The 18645-nt window shown below is 31.7% G+C and overlaps 4 protein-coding genes and 1 non-coding gene across 5 annotated transcripts; 2 read left to right on the forward strand and 3 right to left on the reverse strand.

The window, feature by feature from the left end:
- Positions 1-1587: 1587 nt before the first annotated feature.
- On the reverse strand, positions 1588-3325 carry LOC145753315 (uncharacterized). The gene is made up of 2 exons (XM_082569725.1): positions 3037-3325; positions 1588-2627 (listed from the first exon to the last, which is right to left on the reverse strand). Exons 1-2 carry the CDS (start codon positions 3323-3325, stop codon positions 1588-1590), a joined length of 1329 nt encoding a protein of 442 aa, XP_082425851.1.
- Positions 3326-5328: 2003 nt separating this feature from the next.
- On the reverse strand, positions 5329-5400 carry Trnad-guc (transfer RNA aspartic acid (anticodon GUC)). Its single transcript has one exon. It is a non-coding gene; the product is annotated as a tRNA-Asp (tRNA).
- A 2227-nt stretch (positions 5401-7627) lies between these two features.
- Positions 7628-13767, reverse strand: LOC145752401 (uncharacterized). Its single transcript, XM_082568680.1, has 19 exons — positions 13687-13767; positions 12668-13551; positions 12359-12550; positions 12134-12281; positions 11893-12010; positions 11589-11753; positions 11295-11456; positions 11079-11186; positions 10920-10967; positions 10700-10840; positions 10112-10280; positions 9939-9993; positions 9615-9744; positions 9294-9462; positions 8817-8957; positions 8582-8663; positions 8329-8483; positions 8145-8232; positions 7628-8032 (listed from the first exon to the last, which is right to left on the reverse strand). The coding sequence occupies exons 2-19, from the start codon at positions 13525-13527 to the stop codon at positions 7937-7939; spliced, it is 3027 nt and encodes a 1008-aa protein (XP_082424806.1). The 5' UTR covers positions 13528-13551; positions 13687-13767; the 3' UTR covers positions 7628-7936.
- A 564-nt stretch (positions 13768-14331) lies between these two features.
- On the forward strand, positions 14332-16360 carry LOC145752379 (triokinase/FMN cyclase-like). The gene has a single exon (XM_082568656.1). It carries the CDS (start codon positions 14332-14334, stop codon positions 16078-16080), a length of 1749 nt encoding a protein of 582 aa, XP_082424782.1. The 3' UTR covers positions 16081-16360.
- Positions 16361-16629: 269 nt separating this feature from the next.
- On the forward strand, positions 16630-18644 carry LOC145753669 (putative 2-ketogluconate reductase). The gene is made up of 5 exons (XM_082570091.1): positions 16630-16844; positions 16981-17176; positions 17515-17686; positions 17820-17998; positions 18164-18644. Exons 1-5 carry the CDS (start codon positions 16665-16667, stop codon positions 18412-18414), a joined length of 978 nt encoding a protein of 325 aa, XP_082426217.1. The 5' UTR covers positions 16630-16664; the 3' UTR covers positions 18415-18644.
- Position 18645: the final 1 nt, after the last annotated feature.

The raw sequence follows: 18645 nt of genomic DNA on the forward strand, positions 1-18645 counted from the left end.
GGTTTTTAGTATATAACCTCATAGTTACATTCGTCAAACTTTTAGTTTGTAAAAAAAAAGACTAAATTGTTTTTGATTGCATGAAATTCCAAGTGTTAATATGTAAGATACTCGGCACCACGTGAAATTTAACCCAGTAGTTTGATGTTCTTGGCGATCCAATACTTTAACTAATTGTCAAGTGCCAGTTGAAGTTACCACCTAACGCGGCCGGAAAAGGATACATTTTTATGCCCTTAATCAGGGTAAATTTACACTTGTTTTACAACTAATCTGACGCGTCTCTAATAAAAACCCAAAGTCGTGTTAAAAGGGGTAACTCGACCCCTTATGTATCTTGTTCTAAAATAGCGATCTTGAACAAGATTGGGACGAAAAGACGACACCTTTTTAGCACTTAATTAAATTTACATTAATCAAAGCCAACTAAATTGAATTTTAAAACACTTTCATATCCAATTGTAATTTATATCAAGCTGATAATATATATGGATAGGCGTATTAGATAAAATTGCGCAAATTGTCGCTAATTGCTTAAATTTTACAATTACACTGCTGAGTTTATTTTAAGAAATGACACAACATATTATCGCTTACCACACAGGGTTACGTTTAGGTTATTGCAAGTTGAAGTACAAGGTAATTTAATCTGCTAGTTATCTCAAAAACCCGTTGGAATATCTCCAAAGTATATATAAGCCAGTTTAGGGGGATCGCTATCACGCAATAAGGTCTAAAAAATATATTTTAATTTCGATTTAAGAGGTTTCGAACGTGACTGTCGGAATTCTTATATTACGATGTTCTGTTTTAATGGATTTAAAGCGACAATTTTCGGCTATGTGTGGTCTGAAATTTAACCTAAAAACACGCCGGGACGTGACCTTTCGCTATCCTAGGATCCCACAGGATTGCAAATGACTTATATTTAAAATTGGATCTATTTGTTGTAAAACTGGATACTTTTCGGTTTAAGTCCATGACGTCGAAAATATTCAGAACGCAGGTGTAAAAGTGAAATGCAATCCCACCTGTTGCTCGCAAAACTTACTGAGGAAACAATAAATAATAAATAGCCTAACTGATGGTACAACGCCTCGCATAAAGAGCACACTTTTTGCCACTTGACCAACCAAGAATAGCTTATGTGGCATTCTTTAATATATTATACCCACGAAATAGACATGATTGCGCAAATCAAAATTCATAACTATTTTATTTCGTGCACGTCTGTTACAAATAGCGGTGGTATTAACAACAACAAACTATGAAATTCTTTGTTTATGGTTACATAAACTCGTTATAGCGTTAAATGAGGCATCATAATTGATGTTATAAATTTTTATATTTTCCGTGATTTTAAAAACGACCTCGCAATGACATTAATGATATCACAAAAAATTTCCAGAGGTAATTTTTACCAGACTGTTTAACTTTTTTTGACCCCTCCTAGACATACCCACATCCCTAAAAAACGAACCGAATAATTTTTCACTTTTTTATTTTAATAAAATAGAGTAATTTTTAGACAATACCAACAAAATAAAAAAATTAAATTAAAATTATTTCTTTTTCGAACTTTACAACTCATCTGCATCCACATGCTTCAATAACCATATCTTCATATTGCCTTAACACTACATTATCCGAGTTATCCAAATACAACAACGACACCGGTTTCAACCTTGTCGGGACACAACACGGCATGGGGGATTTCCCGGGGTCAACAGAGTTCATCATCGTCATCAGCATTGCGTGGTTGGTCCCGTTGAGTGCACCACCAAGTGGGAAGGGGCAGTCGCCCGCGCACCTGTAGACTTGAAATCGAGCGGGGGCGATAACCCAGTCTGACCATCCGACATCTTTAAAATCGATCCACAATGGATAACGTTGACAGATCGTGCTTTTTCTGACACGTTGTTTAGGTAAATAAGAATTATCTGTTGATTTTTTAGCCTTAGAGTCCTTGATATTTTTATTCTTTGAGGATAAATCACGTTTCTCTCGAACTAACTCGTTGTGTTCATCCCCACTGTCTGGACATTGCGTCTGGTCGACGGACACTATCACAAGCTTTGGTGTTTCGCTAACAACACACTTTTCCTTGTTTGCGGTCATCATTTGTCTTTCAAAACTCGAACTTGTTGTTTCCGTGATAATTAGTACTGCGCGAGAAGTTACATCTGCTTGAACTTGGCGTTTGGAAAACTCTTTGTGCCACTTTAATACTAAAGTTTGTACCTGAAGAGAGTCGGTCTGTATGTCACTTGTTTGACCGTGATTGATTGTCACATTTCTTTTGCTGATCAAACTACCAAAGTGATCAACCAAATCTGAAATATTCTTTTCGTGTAGTTTGCTTGAACGATTTTTATTTATTAGAGCACTAGCTGAATTCTGTTTTAGTCTATGTACAAAGTGGCCCCACTTTTTATTTGGAATTACGTAAATTTTGTATTGGTATACTGTTCCAGCACGATTTGAAATCCACTTATTTTGATTTATATCGGAAGGTGGTGGTATGTAAATCATGGAAGATTTGATTTTTTCGTGCTCCAAAAACACGCCACGAAGAGAAAACCGCAACTCGGTCACAACTGTGTTATCATCTTGATACAAAATTCCGCCTAAACACAAAAAATATCAATTAAACTCGTGTTTTTATTTAAGTACGAACAGTTCAAATCCCTTAATGTATACCTCCCACTTGACTAGCTACAAACTAAGGGTACTTGCATTACAAGGCTATAATAGAAACCTTAGAAGACCTCTCGCCACCTTTAACAGGATTAGAGGTTTCAAAACTTGACTTTGAAGCCCTAAGGTGCTAAAAGGTTTTTTCTTTTTGAAATTCTGTAATCTTTGAACGCAGATGACTACTTAACCACAATTGGGTTAAGAAAGTTTAAAAATCTTTAGTTACGCCCCCAAATTTAAATCAAACAACATGATATTGGGCGCTTGAGTACTGTTAGTATTCATTTAGTTGACATTCAACCAGACTATTATCTACACATTAACATTTACTTGACCTACCCTTATTCTGTAGGCTCCGAACGACGTGACCTGGGGTACCGGGTTGTCCACATTGGGCTGATGAGGTCGATTCAAAATGTTGCATTTGCAAATACATTTCAGACATTAGGCTGGGCACTTGTTTCTTTGCCAACGTTTCTTCCAAGAAGTTTTTCTCTTCGTTAGAACTAATTTTCTGATAATTCTCATTATTTTTGATACTGTTTCTACTTGTCTTTATAGCGTTTCGAATTTGTACTAAGTCAAACGGGCTGTCGTTCGACTGTACGTGTTTTTTAATTTGCAACATATCCTTTGCAGGTTTATAGTTTAAACTGCAGCAAGTACTGAATAAGAGGCTGAATAATACTTGTTGTAAGCAGCTGTTTAACATTGTTCTTGTCTGTGTGACTAACACTGTTTGACATTTGGTCAATTTATACAAACATAACCTGTTTTTTACCTTACACCTTGGACCTTGCCAGATAACGTTATCAGGATTACTTTATCGAAGAAAAACTTAATTTAAAACCACAGTGTTTGCGTTAGCAGCGTTGACCGCCATTGCTAGAGATAATCAAAAAACAAACAGGCCTTGCGACGGCACCGAAAATCAAGCAAACAATAAACAAGATTAACGGTATGCAAAATAGATGAAGGAAATTTAACAAGGATTTATGTAATAAGGTGATTTCATTTATACTTACACAAAACGTCGTTAATCTTCTGACTTATACAAATATACCAACGCAACGAAAATTTTTGAACTTTGCCAAAGCTTACGTCAACCTACATAAACTTCAAAATTATAAATCACCAATTTTTGCCACTGTTCCTTACATTCCATATAGGTACAAGAAGCTGAGTCAGAAACTATTGTGCCATTTATATCCGGCTTATTGATATGATATACCACGATGTTTTTAAAAGCAATTTACATTACTTCTTTCGCCTGACATCAAACGCTAAGCCTGTAAAGCATTTTAAACGTGTCGTCCTGGCACTGTAGCTGTGATTTTTTACAAGTACTTTAAGGTGTTTTAGGTTCTGCGATTACAGCTTTTCGGCATACAACAAAAAACGATGTTTATATTTCTAAACCGGGCACGCTGTTACCGAAAACACATGTTGACTTAACACTTGGCAGTTGTTTAAACGCCGTAAAAGTCGCTAACCACAATAATCTTAAGACACATAAAGCAAAACTTTGTTCCACTTTCAATGGCTAATAGTTTTATTACATTTACTTAACTTATAATACGCGCATAACAAAAAAATAATCAAACACTCACGTAAAGTTTTTTTAAACAATAAAATTTTAGAAAAATAGCAAAATCTAACTTTGAATACCTTAATCTACAGCTAGTTATTACTTGAACACGGCTAAAATTGAATAATAATAAAATTTAAAGTGACTTGCTTTTTATTAAAAACTAAACAGCAATGCCGAATTGTATTTGTGGTTAATTATGTGCAAAATGCTAACTCACCATTATAGTCGTGTGCCGTTTTGTAGTTTTCTTTCATGAGCACCCTTACACAGTGCGCAAAACTCCTTAAAAAATACTTCAAACCGCACTTATTCGCGTTTTTCGCACTTTCTATAATTAGAAATAAAATTCGACTATTGAACTAGATTTGGGCTCTAAGAAGTTAAGCTGTGGCTTTTGAAACAAAAGTAAAAGTAACCGCATGACAATTGTAGCCTACTACAACTTTTACAAGCACTAAATGGCAAAACTCCTTGCTAAGTTGACCCAGAATTTTAATGACTGAAAGCTTAAATCCTTAGCAATACGAATAGACTACTGACATTTTATCTTTAATGTAAAATCCTTAAAATATGTCTAATTAAAAAATAATTAGGTATTTCATTATGCATAGCACACCATTTACTTTAACAAACTTTAAATTTATATTTTAATACTGGAGTTATGTAAATAAGTTTTAACTTTTTCAGAAAACCCGGCAACTTTCTCCTATGCAATTGACCACCTTTGACAATATAATGAACGTAAACCTACAAAGATTAATAACCACATCAGAACGAAGGCACCATTATGCTTGGATAAGGATCAAAAAAGTGGTAAAGAGTTGCCTTAATTACGTATAAATAGGATAATCCTGTTGTTATATAGATTCTTATAAAATAATTGCGGCTCGTAATGCTTTTAAAGTTAAAGTAAGAGTAGCCCATGTTTTATTAAAATAGTTATTCGGCTTATTTTTATATTACTTGTGTGGTATTATTATTAATTTTGTTTAAACCTTAATATTGTAATAATTTTAATTAAAAAACAAATAAAAAAAATTCTCCCCGTCGGGGAATCGAACCCCGGTCTCCCGCGTGACAGGCGGGGATACTCACCACTATACTAACGAGGACACGTTTGAACGAGCGCTAATAACGCGATAGTATACGCGTAACTCATGCGGTGTTTTACCCCATCTGCCGACTGAAAAATTGTAACATTTTAATTTTTTTATTCATAAAACATTTTTTATATACCCGATTTTTTGTTAAATTGTGCATTTTGACCATATGGAAACCTAAATGAGAGACATAAACATAAGGCTTTATGGTCTAGTTCGGATATATTTACATAGCATGTTGTTTATAAGCTTTTACATAACGAATTAAAAGGGCTTACACTATTTTTATGAAAAAATTATACCGTTTATTTCCAAGTATATTTAAAAGGTTAAGTTTTTTTTTGTACTATTTTTAAATTTTTCCACCTGTCCAAACATAAAAATCATCCTTGCCAAGAATATAAATGTCACTAATATGTATTTGAGTTGCCCATCCTATCAGTACACAACATGAGATTTAGGTTTTATAAGCTTCATTACGTTTCGTTTTGGTATAAATATACATAGTACAATATTATTGGGTAAATATTATGAAAAATTATCTCAAATAGGCAGCACTATTTTAGTTATTAAAATATATTGATACGTAATTGACCACTTTACAGGTTTTACTGGGGCTAACCAGAAAAAAATATTTGTAAAATTTTTAAAATATGGGCAATAAAAATGCAAAAATGCGACAACCGTGCGAGCAAAACTATTAACGTATTCCCACATAGTCAGTGACGTCACCATAATACTTGTCGGAAAAATAATTTTTCTTTGTCGAGGATTTGATTATAAGGAAAAAATTCGCTGATTTTCGGGAATAACAGAATTTACGATTTCCCATTCTACCACGCGAACATTTCTTGTCACGCGACCTTCTACCCACGTGGTCCAAGTGGAGGTGAATCGAATATTGTGACGTCACATTTAATTAGTCATAGGCGGGTAGACGTGAGTGATTGACAAGATTTTGTGCGCCTTTTATTCAATTTAATATATTTAATTTTTTTTGGTTAGATTTTTTGTAAAATTTCGAATAAAAAACTAATCATTTTGTAAAAAAAAGTTATAAATCTCTTAACTTTACCAACCATTTAATTTTAGATTAATTTATAAGTGAATTATTTGACATAGAAAATTAGGTTTAATTTTTCTTGTGCCCATGACTAATTCTACAGAGTCACACTAGCTCTTACTACCCGACTTTTTGGCTAAGATTTAGGGATTAGGAACAAAATAAATGTTTATGCTAAGTGTTTGTCCGTGGGTTCGAACCCTAAGCCCCGCGCTTTGATGTTTTTATGATTTCATAAATTTAAAATTAGAGCTCGATGAAGGAGGTCCAAAATTTTACATTTCTGGATTAGAAAAATATTTTATATTCGTTAATGAAATAACTTTTGCACACGTTAAAAATAAAAAAAAATTGGTTTCTAGTGCAAAATAATTAAATAAAATCTTATTAATTTTAACAAACGAAATTTTTATATTCAATTAATCAAAAATCAAAATTTGTGAAAAATTTTTTTTTAGTAGATCACATGACCCCTAATTTTTCTCACTCGCGACAGAAGTCTTATTTCGTGGAAAAAATGCACAATAAAATTTGATTGACAGGTCGCCTTGGATTTGAACAGAATCAATCCATTTAATTTTTATGTAAACACCAACTAATTTGTCTGATAAAACGTACCGCACGCGAAGTCACAAACGGCTCCTACTTGCTCGTAAAACTCGTCTCAACTTTTGCTTCTCACGCGAGTTCCTTAAAATTAATTTCCAAAATTTTGCTAAATAAGGAATGCTAAAAATGGCGCAATTTTTGGCGGTGATTTGAGTTTAATAAATTGGCGAAAATTAAGTAAAAAATTCACGTAATTAAAATGTGTTTTTCAGACAAGTGCAGAAATTGTTATGGAAAATTTTCCTTTTTAAATAATGGATTTACACCATATGCATTTCACGTTTACATTAAAGACACAAAATATTTAAATTAGGCAGAAGTTAAAAGTCTATTTTTTTAACGCAATTTACCATTTTAGACATTAAGTACTTTATGTCTAGATTTAAAGAAATTATAGAATTTTTTAAATGGTCATAAAACATATTTTCAAATTCTCCACGAAAACGACACATTTTAAGTGCAATGTTTAACACGTTTTTATTTTGCAATTTTTTTTATTAAAATTTTTTACTCTTAAGTAATAACACTTTTAAATGGTTTTAAATAGGTAAAATTTAAAGTGCCCGTTTAACATAAAATATAGACAGCGAAGCAATAAAAAGTGCATTAAAATATTTTTTCAACTAAAAAAAGCAATTTTTTTCTATACATTAAATTTTAACACAATTTTTTTTATACATTACATTTTAACACATTTAATTTTAACACAAGAAAATAACACTTAAAAAAAGAAAAATGAAGAAGTGCAATAATAAGTATAGGCATTTTAGCTAAAATAAACTTAACACATAATTAATTTTGTTCTAAATTAACACCATGAGAAGTACATATTACAAAATTACTTAATACAAAAAAAATTTTTTCGCAACAGGAGATTTATTCCGAGGTTAAGATGGCGTCGTTTTCCTTCCCCCACCACCAAAGTCTGATGGTTTTATCCTTGCTGCAGGTAACCAAAAATTTTCTTGTGTACTAAAAAAAAGAGTGGTATTATTTGAAAAAAAAATTAAAAATTGTAATATGGAATTAAAGTAGAACACAGGGCCTTAAATTAGGAATTAATACTAATGTACAAAAAACTAACCTGAACCCCAGTGACCTCGTCAGTATGACCTTGCATAACCCTCATACACGTCATCGTCATTAATTCCCACTCTTTGACCAGTTTGTCGCTATAACGAAAAAAGATATACAGTAAAACCATATGCCACAAGCAGGCTCAATTAAAATCCAATCTTAAAATTTTAATCTTAAAAAAGTTAACCCACCTTGAGGCTGTATAAAATCTCCCCCCGTAAAACGAAATATCGTTGATTTGTTTCGAGTGCGCTTTAACCGACTCCATAGGCTTACCATCCCCATCTAGCGACCAGAATATTACCGTGCCGTCAAAATCCCCGCTCACTATAAGACTTCGTTGTCGCTAAAAATCATTTTTTAACACAAATTTAAATATTAAGTATTTTTATTGAAAGGTTTGCTTGTAGACACCCACATTTTGAAATAGTTATAATTGTTTACCTCTATTGCATTAACAGCGCTTTTATGTCCTTCTAATTTTTTTAGTAATTTGCCATTGTCAGGATCGGACAAGGTTATTAACCTAAATACAATCAGATAATTTTATCTTTATAAACTAACAAAATTGTATAAAAAGCACTTAGATTCTTATCCCAATCCTAATAGGGCTACGTCACCAAAAATTTTTATGAATTTTCGTATATTTATTTTAGATAAAAATAAAAAATATTCTTACTTGTCCGTTCCTCCGGTAATGATAAGTTTATCCTGATATGATAAACACTGAATAGCACCGACATGATGTTTAATAACACGTTGACACAACCCGCTCTTAATACTCCATACTCTACATGTACCATCGTATGAACACGAAACACTAAAAATTTAAAAAATATTTCATTAGTTTTTTTTATATTTATTTATTTTCGATTTGGAAAGGTTGACTTTACAACCCTAACATGTCATAGAAAAACATTAGTTACCCAGTCTAGAGTTGCCCTTGACAATATTATAGATTAATAATACCCGTTTAGTACACGCTGCTGATTAAGTGTTGGCTCAGGAGAAGTTTATACCGTTTGAAGCGCCTTACTCAAGGGTGCTACAGCATGAAAGCACTGGGATTCAAACCTAGGACCTCATGTAGTGAAGCCAAGTGTTCTAACCACTACACCACACTGTTAAAAACAGTTATTTTATTGTATGATATTACATGTAATTATTATCCACGGCGATTCCTGATACAGTATCAGTATGACCATTCATCGTTTTTATGCGCTTCTCCATAGGACAATCAAACACGGATACAGTTGTATCCCAAGATGCTACGAATAAAGTTCGACATTTTTCGTCCGAACCTACCGCCATTGAAAGAACACTACCTGTAAATTTTTTTACTAAATTTACTGAAAAAAAATAGTGAAAAAATTACCCTACTTGAACAAGCAAATTATAATAGAGCATTTATGGAATAAAATTAACAGTAATCTTTAATAGTAAAAAAAAGTCTTTAATGTACAAAATAGTACTGAACCTTTTAAACAGTCCTCCATTTTGGAGAAAGTTTCTCCTTTGGTTGACCACACCCTAATTTTCCTATCCATCCCACCACTAAATATTCTTTTTCCATGGCACATTATTGTCATTACTGGTCCTCGATGACCCTTTAAATGTTAAACAACAAGCATAAATTTTAGAAAAATATAAAAATTAAGTTACTTGATGATAGTTAAAACTTTGTCCAATTTTTATTACAATATTTTATATGTTGCTTTTGGTTATGATCTTCATGATCTTATAATATTAACAATATTTTTTTAATTAGGGTTTACAAAATAAATAAATATATAAATTTTACCTCTAGGATTTGAACTTTACTGAGGGGCAACACATTGCTATCAACAAGCCAGAATCTAAGAAATAAAAAAGGTAATTTAGAAAAATTATTATATAAAATCATAGCAAGTATATACAAGACAAAGCATTTTTTTTCAAATTTAAAAGTAAAAAATAGTGACATAAAAATCTTACCCCCCTGAGCCACTAGTGGGGGCTTTAGTTATATAATCAACTGAGATTGGAACTCCCTCTTCTTGAAAAATATTCATTTCATCATCAGAAAACATCTGATACATAATATCAACATCATAACATCGATCGCTGCGATTCGCCTCCGATCCCGTGTCAGTGTCTTTTAACTCTGAAAAAATTAGTATTTAAGAAAAAGGGGATAAACTAGTTATAGTTTTAAACAGAATCAATCTGGAATATAAGCGCATTAAATTAGTAAAAGAGATAATTATAAGCTACAAAGTTCAGTAAAGACTACTACAAATCCCACAACATTTTTACATAAAATTTATACATTTGTATGTTGACTATGGCTAAGGTAATGTTAGTTAAGTTTAAATCAAAGGTATTGCTTAGGTTTTAACATTCAACAAGCTACATTTAGAAAGGAAATTTTGGTATGTGAGTTAGTGTATAACATATTAGTAAGGTTAGTATAAAACTAAGATAGGGCAGAACTTTCCTCTTGCAAGATGTTAGTGTCATTTGTCATTCTGCGAAAAATATTAACAAGGAATCAAATCCCACTAACAAACTACATTTTTAAACCTTCAGTTATATTTTTCCACATTTGTAGGAAACCCCCTGGCCCCTTACTTTCTTGGGTTTCATTTACCCTATTCTCTAATATGAGAGGATCTTTTATTTCATCAGGAGTAATTTTATTATTATCATCATTATCAAAAGTATCTGATAGTTAGAAAAATGAAAAAATATTTAAAGTTAAACTTTAAGTAAGAAATATTAAAAAAAAACTAAGTAAAGTTACCTTTGTTATATTTTGAGTCTCCAAGTATTTTCTTTTGAGAGCGAGGCACTATAAATATTAACAAATATATTTTGGTTTTTCAGTACAGCTTTTTGTTATTAGCAGAAAATACTAGTAAGGATTTTTTATGTTAAAATTTGCACTGAATATTATTTTCACCTGGTTTATTAGCAGGTTTAAAAGATTTCAACTTCCAAAAAGGAATATAATCTTTGTATTTCGCAGCAATGGAGTCTAGATTTTCTTCATCCATGCTTTCAGTTCCGTCTAAATAAATTTTAAGAAGTTTAGAAATGTTGACGTTTTTCATAGAAATTTAAATATTATACTACAGTTTTTTATTAAGTAAAGAAGAAATAAAGAGCAAGTTATTACCAGTATATTGATGAGCTGGATGCAGTATTGAAGCTATCTTTGAAGCATTAGTCATCAAACGTCTTCTAACCTCAAAGTATGCTTGCTTCCAATCTAAAGTCTCATTGTCGCAAGCATTCATTTCAATTATATTGATGATATTTGGGACCTCAAATTGCTCTCCTGAATATGTAAATATATTTAGGAAAAAAAAAGTTGTTTTTGTGTAAGTGTTAATTAATTCAGTGGTATATATTTTTAAGAATACATAGAGTTAAGTAAGGGTCAGTTCATTTTTATATTTTATCATTTTACCCAATTCTTCACACTTGTAAATCCAAATCGACTCAGTTTGTGCTATGCAGTACCACTTTTTACTAACTAAACTTATATTCAGCAAATCTTCAGCAGGCAAGTTTTTAAAAACATTTAACCAATATTTCTCTGACAGAACATCGACTGTAGTTTCAGCAGAAGAGGCTAAAAATAATTTGCAAGTATTGTAAGCAATGTCAAGTTTTAAAAAAAGGAAGGCCTGTAATTATTTTATTTATTTTAAGCTGTTTAGCATATTTGAAGACCTTATAGGAAAAAGTTTCTACTTGAACTTAAAACTTACTTTCAGTAAGTTTATTCTTAATGATATCAGCCATGTATTTAACCGTAGTAGTTTCAGCTAAGGCCAGTAGTTCAAGAAGGAGTCTAACTCTTTGGAATTCCTCCCAAGGAGTAATCCACTTAAAAAAAACACACTTAGTAATTTTATAAGCTATATTTAAAATTAACCTTAACTACATTCCGTTTAATTGGGTTGTAATATCTAATCCAAATAATATTTCATATGTTATTACATTTCTTACCTCCCAAATTTGTTTGAGTTGTTCTCGAAATTGCTCTTTTAATCTTACTCTGTTTGCTTCAACTTTATTAGAGGTTGACCACAGTTTGGCAGGTTTATAAAGTTGTGGAAGTGTAGGTATAGGAACTGTATTTCTTTCAGGAATTATTCTGCTCAAGAATTTATAATAAAGATCACACAAATTAAGTCCAATAACACAATAAACCTTTATTAAAAATATTCTTACTTCTTAACGAAATCATTTCCAACTTTACTTTTGGTGGAAATATATTGCCCCTTGTTTAAAGCCTTGGTTGAGAAGAAATCTTCAGTGTTAAGTTGCAATGAAGTTAGACCACTTCTAGTTTCGATATCCCCACTTGACTTATCAGCTGGCCCCATCTCCCATATAGATGCCTTGGAATCTGGCCTCACCAAGCTACAATACAACTTAAGGTAAAGAGGTATATTAACTAAATTACAAAATTTATGAATAAATATATTTTATACAAGATATTCAAAATTGTAAATACAAAATTTTAAAACGAAATTCTACTTTTCTTTTTTGCTTCCCCGTTTTCTTCTATAATCTGGTCGTTTCTTTTTTTCTTTTTTATTAGGTGTGCCTCTGCTTGGAGGGTTACTTTGTGGAGATCTGGGTGACTTTAAGGGTGATGTTGCTTCCTCGATTGGGGACAAACTTGGAGCAATGGATTGAGACGAGCTCGTTGGACTTCCTCGAATTTTTTCGTTCATTAACGATGCATGCAATGGGTTCATAATACTTTGAACAACTTGAGGTAATTTTTCTGTTGGTGATTTCTCGATTTCATCAATGGGCGAGAGATTTCTTGAGCTACCACCACTCTGACTAAATTCAATGCTTTTGTTAAGCATTCTTCTTCTTTCCAAGAGACTGAAGTCTTTTTGTTCTTTATCATGAATAGGAGAATGGGATAAAAAAGCTGATTTTAAGGGTTGTAAGATTGTTGGTTCTTTTTCTTGAAGTTTTGTTATAACAGGTGTAACTTCTTTTATAGAAGCTCTTACACGTTTCATTGGATATTTTTCAGATAAATTTGCAAGAAAGTCTCTGTGAAAAACAGATTCAACAGCAATAGATAAACTACGAAGTTGAGATTTTGAAAATCTATTTGCAAGTCCTGCTAGAAGTATTTTGTGCTGCCAAGTTTGCCATGTTTCAAACCATTTAAGAATTGATTTTCTGGTATGAGAAGTGTCTTGCCTTGCTTGGGCCTGTTTTGTTTGTAATGCCTTTTCATCATAAAATATACCATGAGGGTGTGGTTGAAAATAGCTGTTATCAATTTTGTTGTTGATAGGTGGTATGATCAGAGAATTTGTTGGAGAAATAAAGTTCAAACCAAAAGTTGTCTCGCTCTCAAGAATTTCCATTTTGCCATTTAAAAAGGTAAAAATCTAAGATATTATTATTTTATTTTTTTTTATTATATTAACATATTAACAATTTATTAATGGGCCTAACTAAATAGGTTTTTAAAATATTAAAGAATATTAAATCAATTTATTTAAATTACTATAACATATACTTACATATTATTTTTGCTTTACAATATTTCCAATTATTGCATAAAATGCAATAATTTTGGCGCGTTTTGCTTAATACAGGAAGCGTTGATTGTTACCCTGACATCGGATTTAGGAGCAATGTTGCCAAAACGTTTAATATATTTTTTGAACAATATTAATTAATTGTTTTTTTTTAACAAAATTAAAATAATAAAATAAAATATACGGTCTATAAATAAACAGTTTTTCTTATAAAAACGTTAAAGTGTGTAAAGGTAAAATGATAAATTTTTTTGGAAACTGCTGGTGCAATAAAACGTGACCAGTGATCCAGAAAGGTAAACAAATTTATACAATGCAAAGATCATAAAGCGTTGCACAATGTCAGCATTTTTAAGATGCATTTAATGGGACTTTTACCCGTTCTGGAGGATTTTTAAATTTGTTATCCTCATGGTTTCATGTATTTCACCAAATTAAAGATTTGCCAACTTGTTTTTTGCATTGATTAAAGCTTTGTTTAATCAAATTTTAGGACTGTCAGACTGCTAAATTTGAAAAACATACTACATACACAGCGTACCTACTAATTAAACTACTCTTGTATTTTATTGAAGGCATGTAATTTATTATTTTAAATTTTGTAAATTGGTTCAATTATTTATCAAAATGTCACGGACAAATCGTTTATTAATAAATAGTGTTGAGAATTGTGTTGACGAGATGTTGGAAGGAATTGTGCTCCAAAATCCCAGTCTCCGACTCCTTGAAGGTCATCGAGTTATCATCCGAGAAGATGTGGATGAATTTTGTAAATCAAATCGGGTTACAACAATTTGTGGAGGAGGTTCGGGGCACGAACCATTTGCTGGGGGTTTTGTAGGGCAGGGGATGCTTACTGCTGCAGTTGCTGGCTCTGTCTTCGCATCACCGCCTCCTAATCATATTCTAGCTGCTATAAAAGCGGTCAAATCTTCTGCTGGTACACTTGTTATTGTTGCAAATTACACCGGAGATCGTCTCAACTTTGGTATAGCTTTGGAAAGAGCAAAAGCATTGGGAATTAAAGTCGATATGACCGTGGTGGGCGAAGATTGTGCTTTGGAAAGTAATGATAAAACTGCTGGAAGACGAGGGTTAGTAGGGATTGTTAACATTATAAAAATTGCCGGTGCATTAGCAGAACAAGGAAAAAGTCTGGAGGAAATTATTGCGATCTCATCTGAAGCTGCAAAAAACATGGGGACTATAGGAGTAAGTTTAACAGGTTGTTCTATACCTGGAAGCGGTAGTTCATTTGAACTGGATAGTTCTCAGATGGAGCTTGGTCTGGGTGCACATGGGGAAGCAGGAGTCAAAAGGATGACTATTCTGTCAGCCGATAAAACTGTTGAAGCTATGTTAGATCACATGACTAACCCTAAAAATGCAAGTGGTTTCTTGCTTAAGAAAGATATAAAAGTCTCTGTTATTATCAACAACCTTGGTGGATTATCGGAATTAGAAGTTCACATTCTTGCTCGAAAACTAATTTTGTTGTTGGAAGAAAGAGGAGTTAAGGTGGAACGATTTTATAATGGTCATTTGATGACATCACTCGACATGTCTGGTCTTAATCTGAATATTATGGAACTAAACGATGTTATTATCCAAGCATTGGATGCCGAAACAAATGCTGCTGCATGGCCAAGAGTTTCTAAATCAGTTTCCACTGGATTTCGAAGGGTAAATAACCCTCAAATTGTTGTAAAAGATGATGAAAATTTAGCAGCTTCGGTCAATAAGCTAGATGATGCTAATAAACAATCAAGTAAGATGTTGTTAGCTATCATTAGAAAAGCATGCCAAGCTCTTATTAAACAAGAAGCACACTTAAATGAATTGGATACATCAGCTGGAGATGGGGATTGTGGTTCTACTTTAAAACGCGGCACAACGGAAATTTTGTCAAAAATTGATACATGGGGGAACTATAGTATGGCTGATATACTTTTGCAAGTTGCAAGATGTGCCGAAAACACTATGGGAGGGGCATCGGGCGGTCTATACAGTTTATTTTTCACTGCTGCATCACATCATGCAAAATCCAACACTGCCGAGTCGTGGTTAAAATGTCTAGATGCTGGTAATTCAGCAATAAGTAAGTATGGAGGGGCAGAAGCAGGGGACAGGACTATGTTAGACCCTTTGGCAGCTACACAAACTATACTAAAATACTCACTGAAAATGAATTCCAATGAACTTTTAAAAGAAATTGCAAGATGTGCTAATTTGGCTGCCGAGGGAACAGTTACTATGAAAGCCAAGGCTGGAAGAGCGAGTTACGTCGAGTCTTCTCTCCTTACCCAGCCAGATCCAGGGGCTACAGCAGTTGCTATTTGGTTAAATGCTGTCTATGAAGCTTTCAGTGAACAATAAATTTAAATTATCTTTTTCTGAATATGTGTTGAAGGTAGCATTAGAAATGTGAGTATATAAGTCATTGTTAAAATACCTTATAATACATTAAGGGGACTATAGAGGTCATTGTTAAAATACCTTATAATACATTAAGGGGACTATAGAGGTCATTGTTAAAATACCTTATAATACATTAAGGGGACTATAGAGGTCATTGTTAAAATACCTTATAATACATTAAGGGGACTATAGAGGTCATTTTTAAAATACCTTATAATACAGTTCTTAGTTTAATTAAACATTTTTAAATTCTTCTTTATAATTTTTAGTATATATAAGATGTATTTATGTAAAAAAAACTATGCAAAAAACATGTTTTAATTAAATGTTTTAATGATTTGTGGCAAGTTAATTTGTTGTATTATATTTTATTTGTTTCACGTTAAATATTTTTTGTTTTTAAATTAATAAATCATAAAGCTTTTAATTTCTTCTTTATTCGTTATAATATTTTGAAAATATTTGGTTCACCTAATTAATAAATGTTGTTGTACAATTACAGATTAAGTTACAAAGTTAATTTATTTTAAACATATTAAAAAATGGCAGAAAAACCTTTTATTCTTGGCTCATTATGTGATCAACAATATGGTCTGCCTTCTCAGTATGTTGAGGAAATACGAAAAAATTTTGAATTAGTTTTAGTAGCTGATTTTGAAAGCAACCCATCCAAATATGCTGAAAAAATCATTGGAATACTTTCTTACCATGCCAAACCAAAGGTAAGTTAAAATATATATTTATTTAGTTTGTCTTTTGGTTTTATACAATAAAAGTTAATAAAAACCTTATTAAATTATCTAGCATTCATGCAATAAACAATTTTTTTTATGTTATTGGCATTTCTTTATTTTACAGGTTACCAAAACACTTTTAGAAAAACTTCCAAACCTTAAAGTTGTTGCTGTTAATGGAGTAGGATACAATCATCTTGATGTTGATCTTATAAAATCTTTTGGAGTAAAAATATCAAACTCACCCGGTGTTTTGGATGAGACGGTTGCTGACCTGGCACTTGCTCTTTTGTTGACAGCAGGAAGAGATATTTATCAAAGTAAGAAATGTTTTATAATTAAGTTTTTTTAAAAAACTCTGATTTATTTTGTTTTATTGGTTTTATGTTAATTTAACCAAAACACAATGTTATAACGACTTTGCCCTAAACAAACCAACCTTTTTCTTATTAATTTATGTAAATAAAATAATTTTTTCAGAGGTTGCATTGCCATTAGGTTAAGTTGTCCAAAAGTTAGGTTGAATTCGATTCAAATTGTTTGGTCACTGATGTATTTTGAAATAAGATCTACCTTATCAAATAACTATTTTGAAAACATACTTCTAAATCCTTCCCTTAAATGCCAGATTTTAATATAAAATTACATTCTGTTATAGATATACAGTATGCTATGAGCCCAGAGACAACCCGTCTTGAAGAGAATAGATGGAGTGTTGATGTTAATGGAACGACTTTGGGAATAGTCGGAATGGGTAGAATTGGATTTAAAATAGCTCAGAGAGCAAAAAGTTTTAAAATGGAGATTTTGTATCATAACAGAAACAGAAAGTAAGTAAAATTAATTTTTTTTTTTTTGTAAAACTTATATTCTATTGTTTTTACATGGCTATAAGCTAAAACAGAAAAAAAAAATTTTTTTTTGCTACTATTTTTGTTTTAAAACTACGTTTAATTTTTTTAGATCTCCTTCTGATGAGACAGAAATAAATGCAACTTATTACAAAGATTTAAATGAGATGTTACCATTATGTGACTATGTTGTTGTGGTTGTTTGTCTCACACCAGAAACAACTAAGATGTTTGGTACAAAACAGTTTCAACTAATGAAAAAATCTGCAATTTTCATAAATGTATCCAGAGGTTATTATTTAGTTTTTAATTACCATTTGGTATTTACAAGAATTACGATTTTTTGGTAAAAAATGTTTTTTAAAAACTCTTAAAAGTAACGTAACCAATTTTATTAAATTATGACATTTTTATTAAAATTTATACATTTTGTTCATTGGTATGACTTTTATGTAGGTGATGTTGTTGACCAGGATGCTTTGGTCAAAGCATTGAAGGAAAATCAAATAAGATCCGCAGCACTGGATGTAACCAGTCCCGAGCCTTTACCACGAGACCACGAACTACTGAAACTTAAAAATGTGATTATAACACCACACCAGGGCAGTGCCACATTACAAACAAGAGTACAAATGCTCCGAAAAGCTTTGAATAATGTTACCGCTGCTGTAAATGGAAACCCACTGCCAGATGAAATACCTTATTAACTATTTCATTAAAAATTAAAGAAAAAAAAACATTTAATTATTCTTCATATTTTTTAATTGTACTGAATTTTTATGTTTATATTATTATTATTAATTAAAAAGTGTTAATTTTTTATGAATGTGTATTTATGAAATTATGTGCTATTAATCGTCCTGTGCAAATGAACCCTAATCTGCCAATTATGTTAAATTATTAACTATGCAATTCTTCATTAACATTTTTCTGTATTT

The sequence above is a fragment of the Corella eumyota genome, chromosome 5 (genome assembly GCF_963082875.1).
Source record: "Corella eumyota chromosome 5, kaCorEumy4.1, whole genome shotgun sequence".
NCBI lineage: Eukaryota > Metazoa > Chordata > Ascidiacea > Phlebobranchia > Corellidae > Corella > Corella eumyota.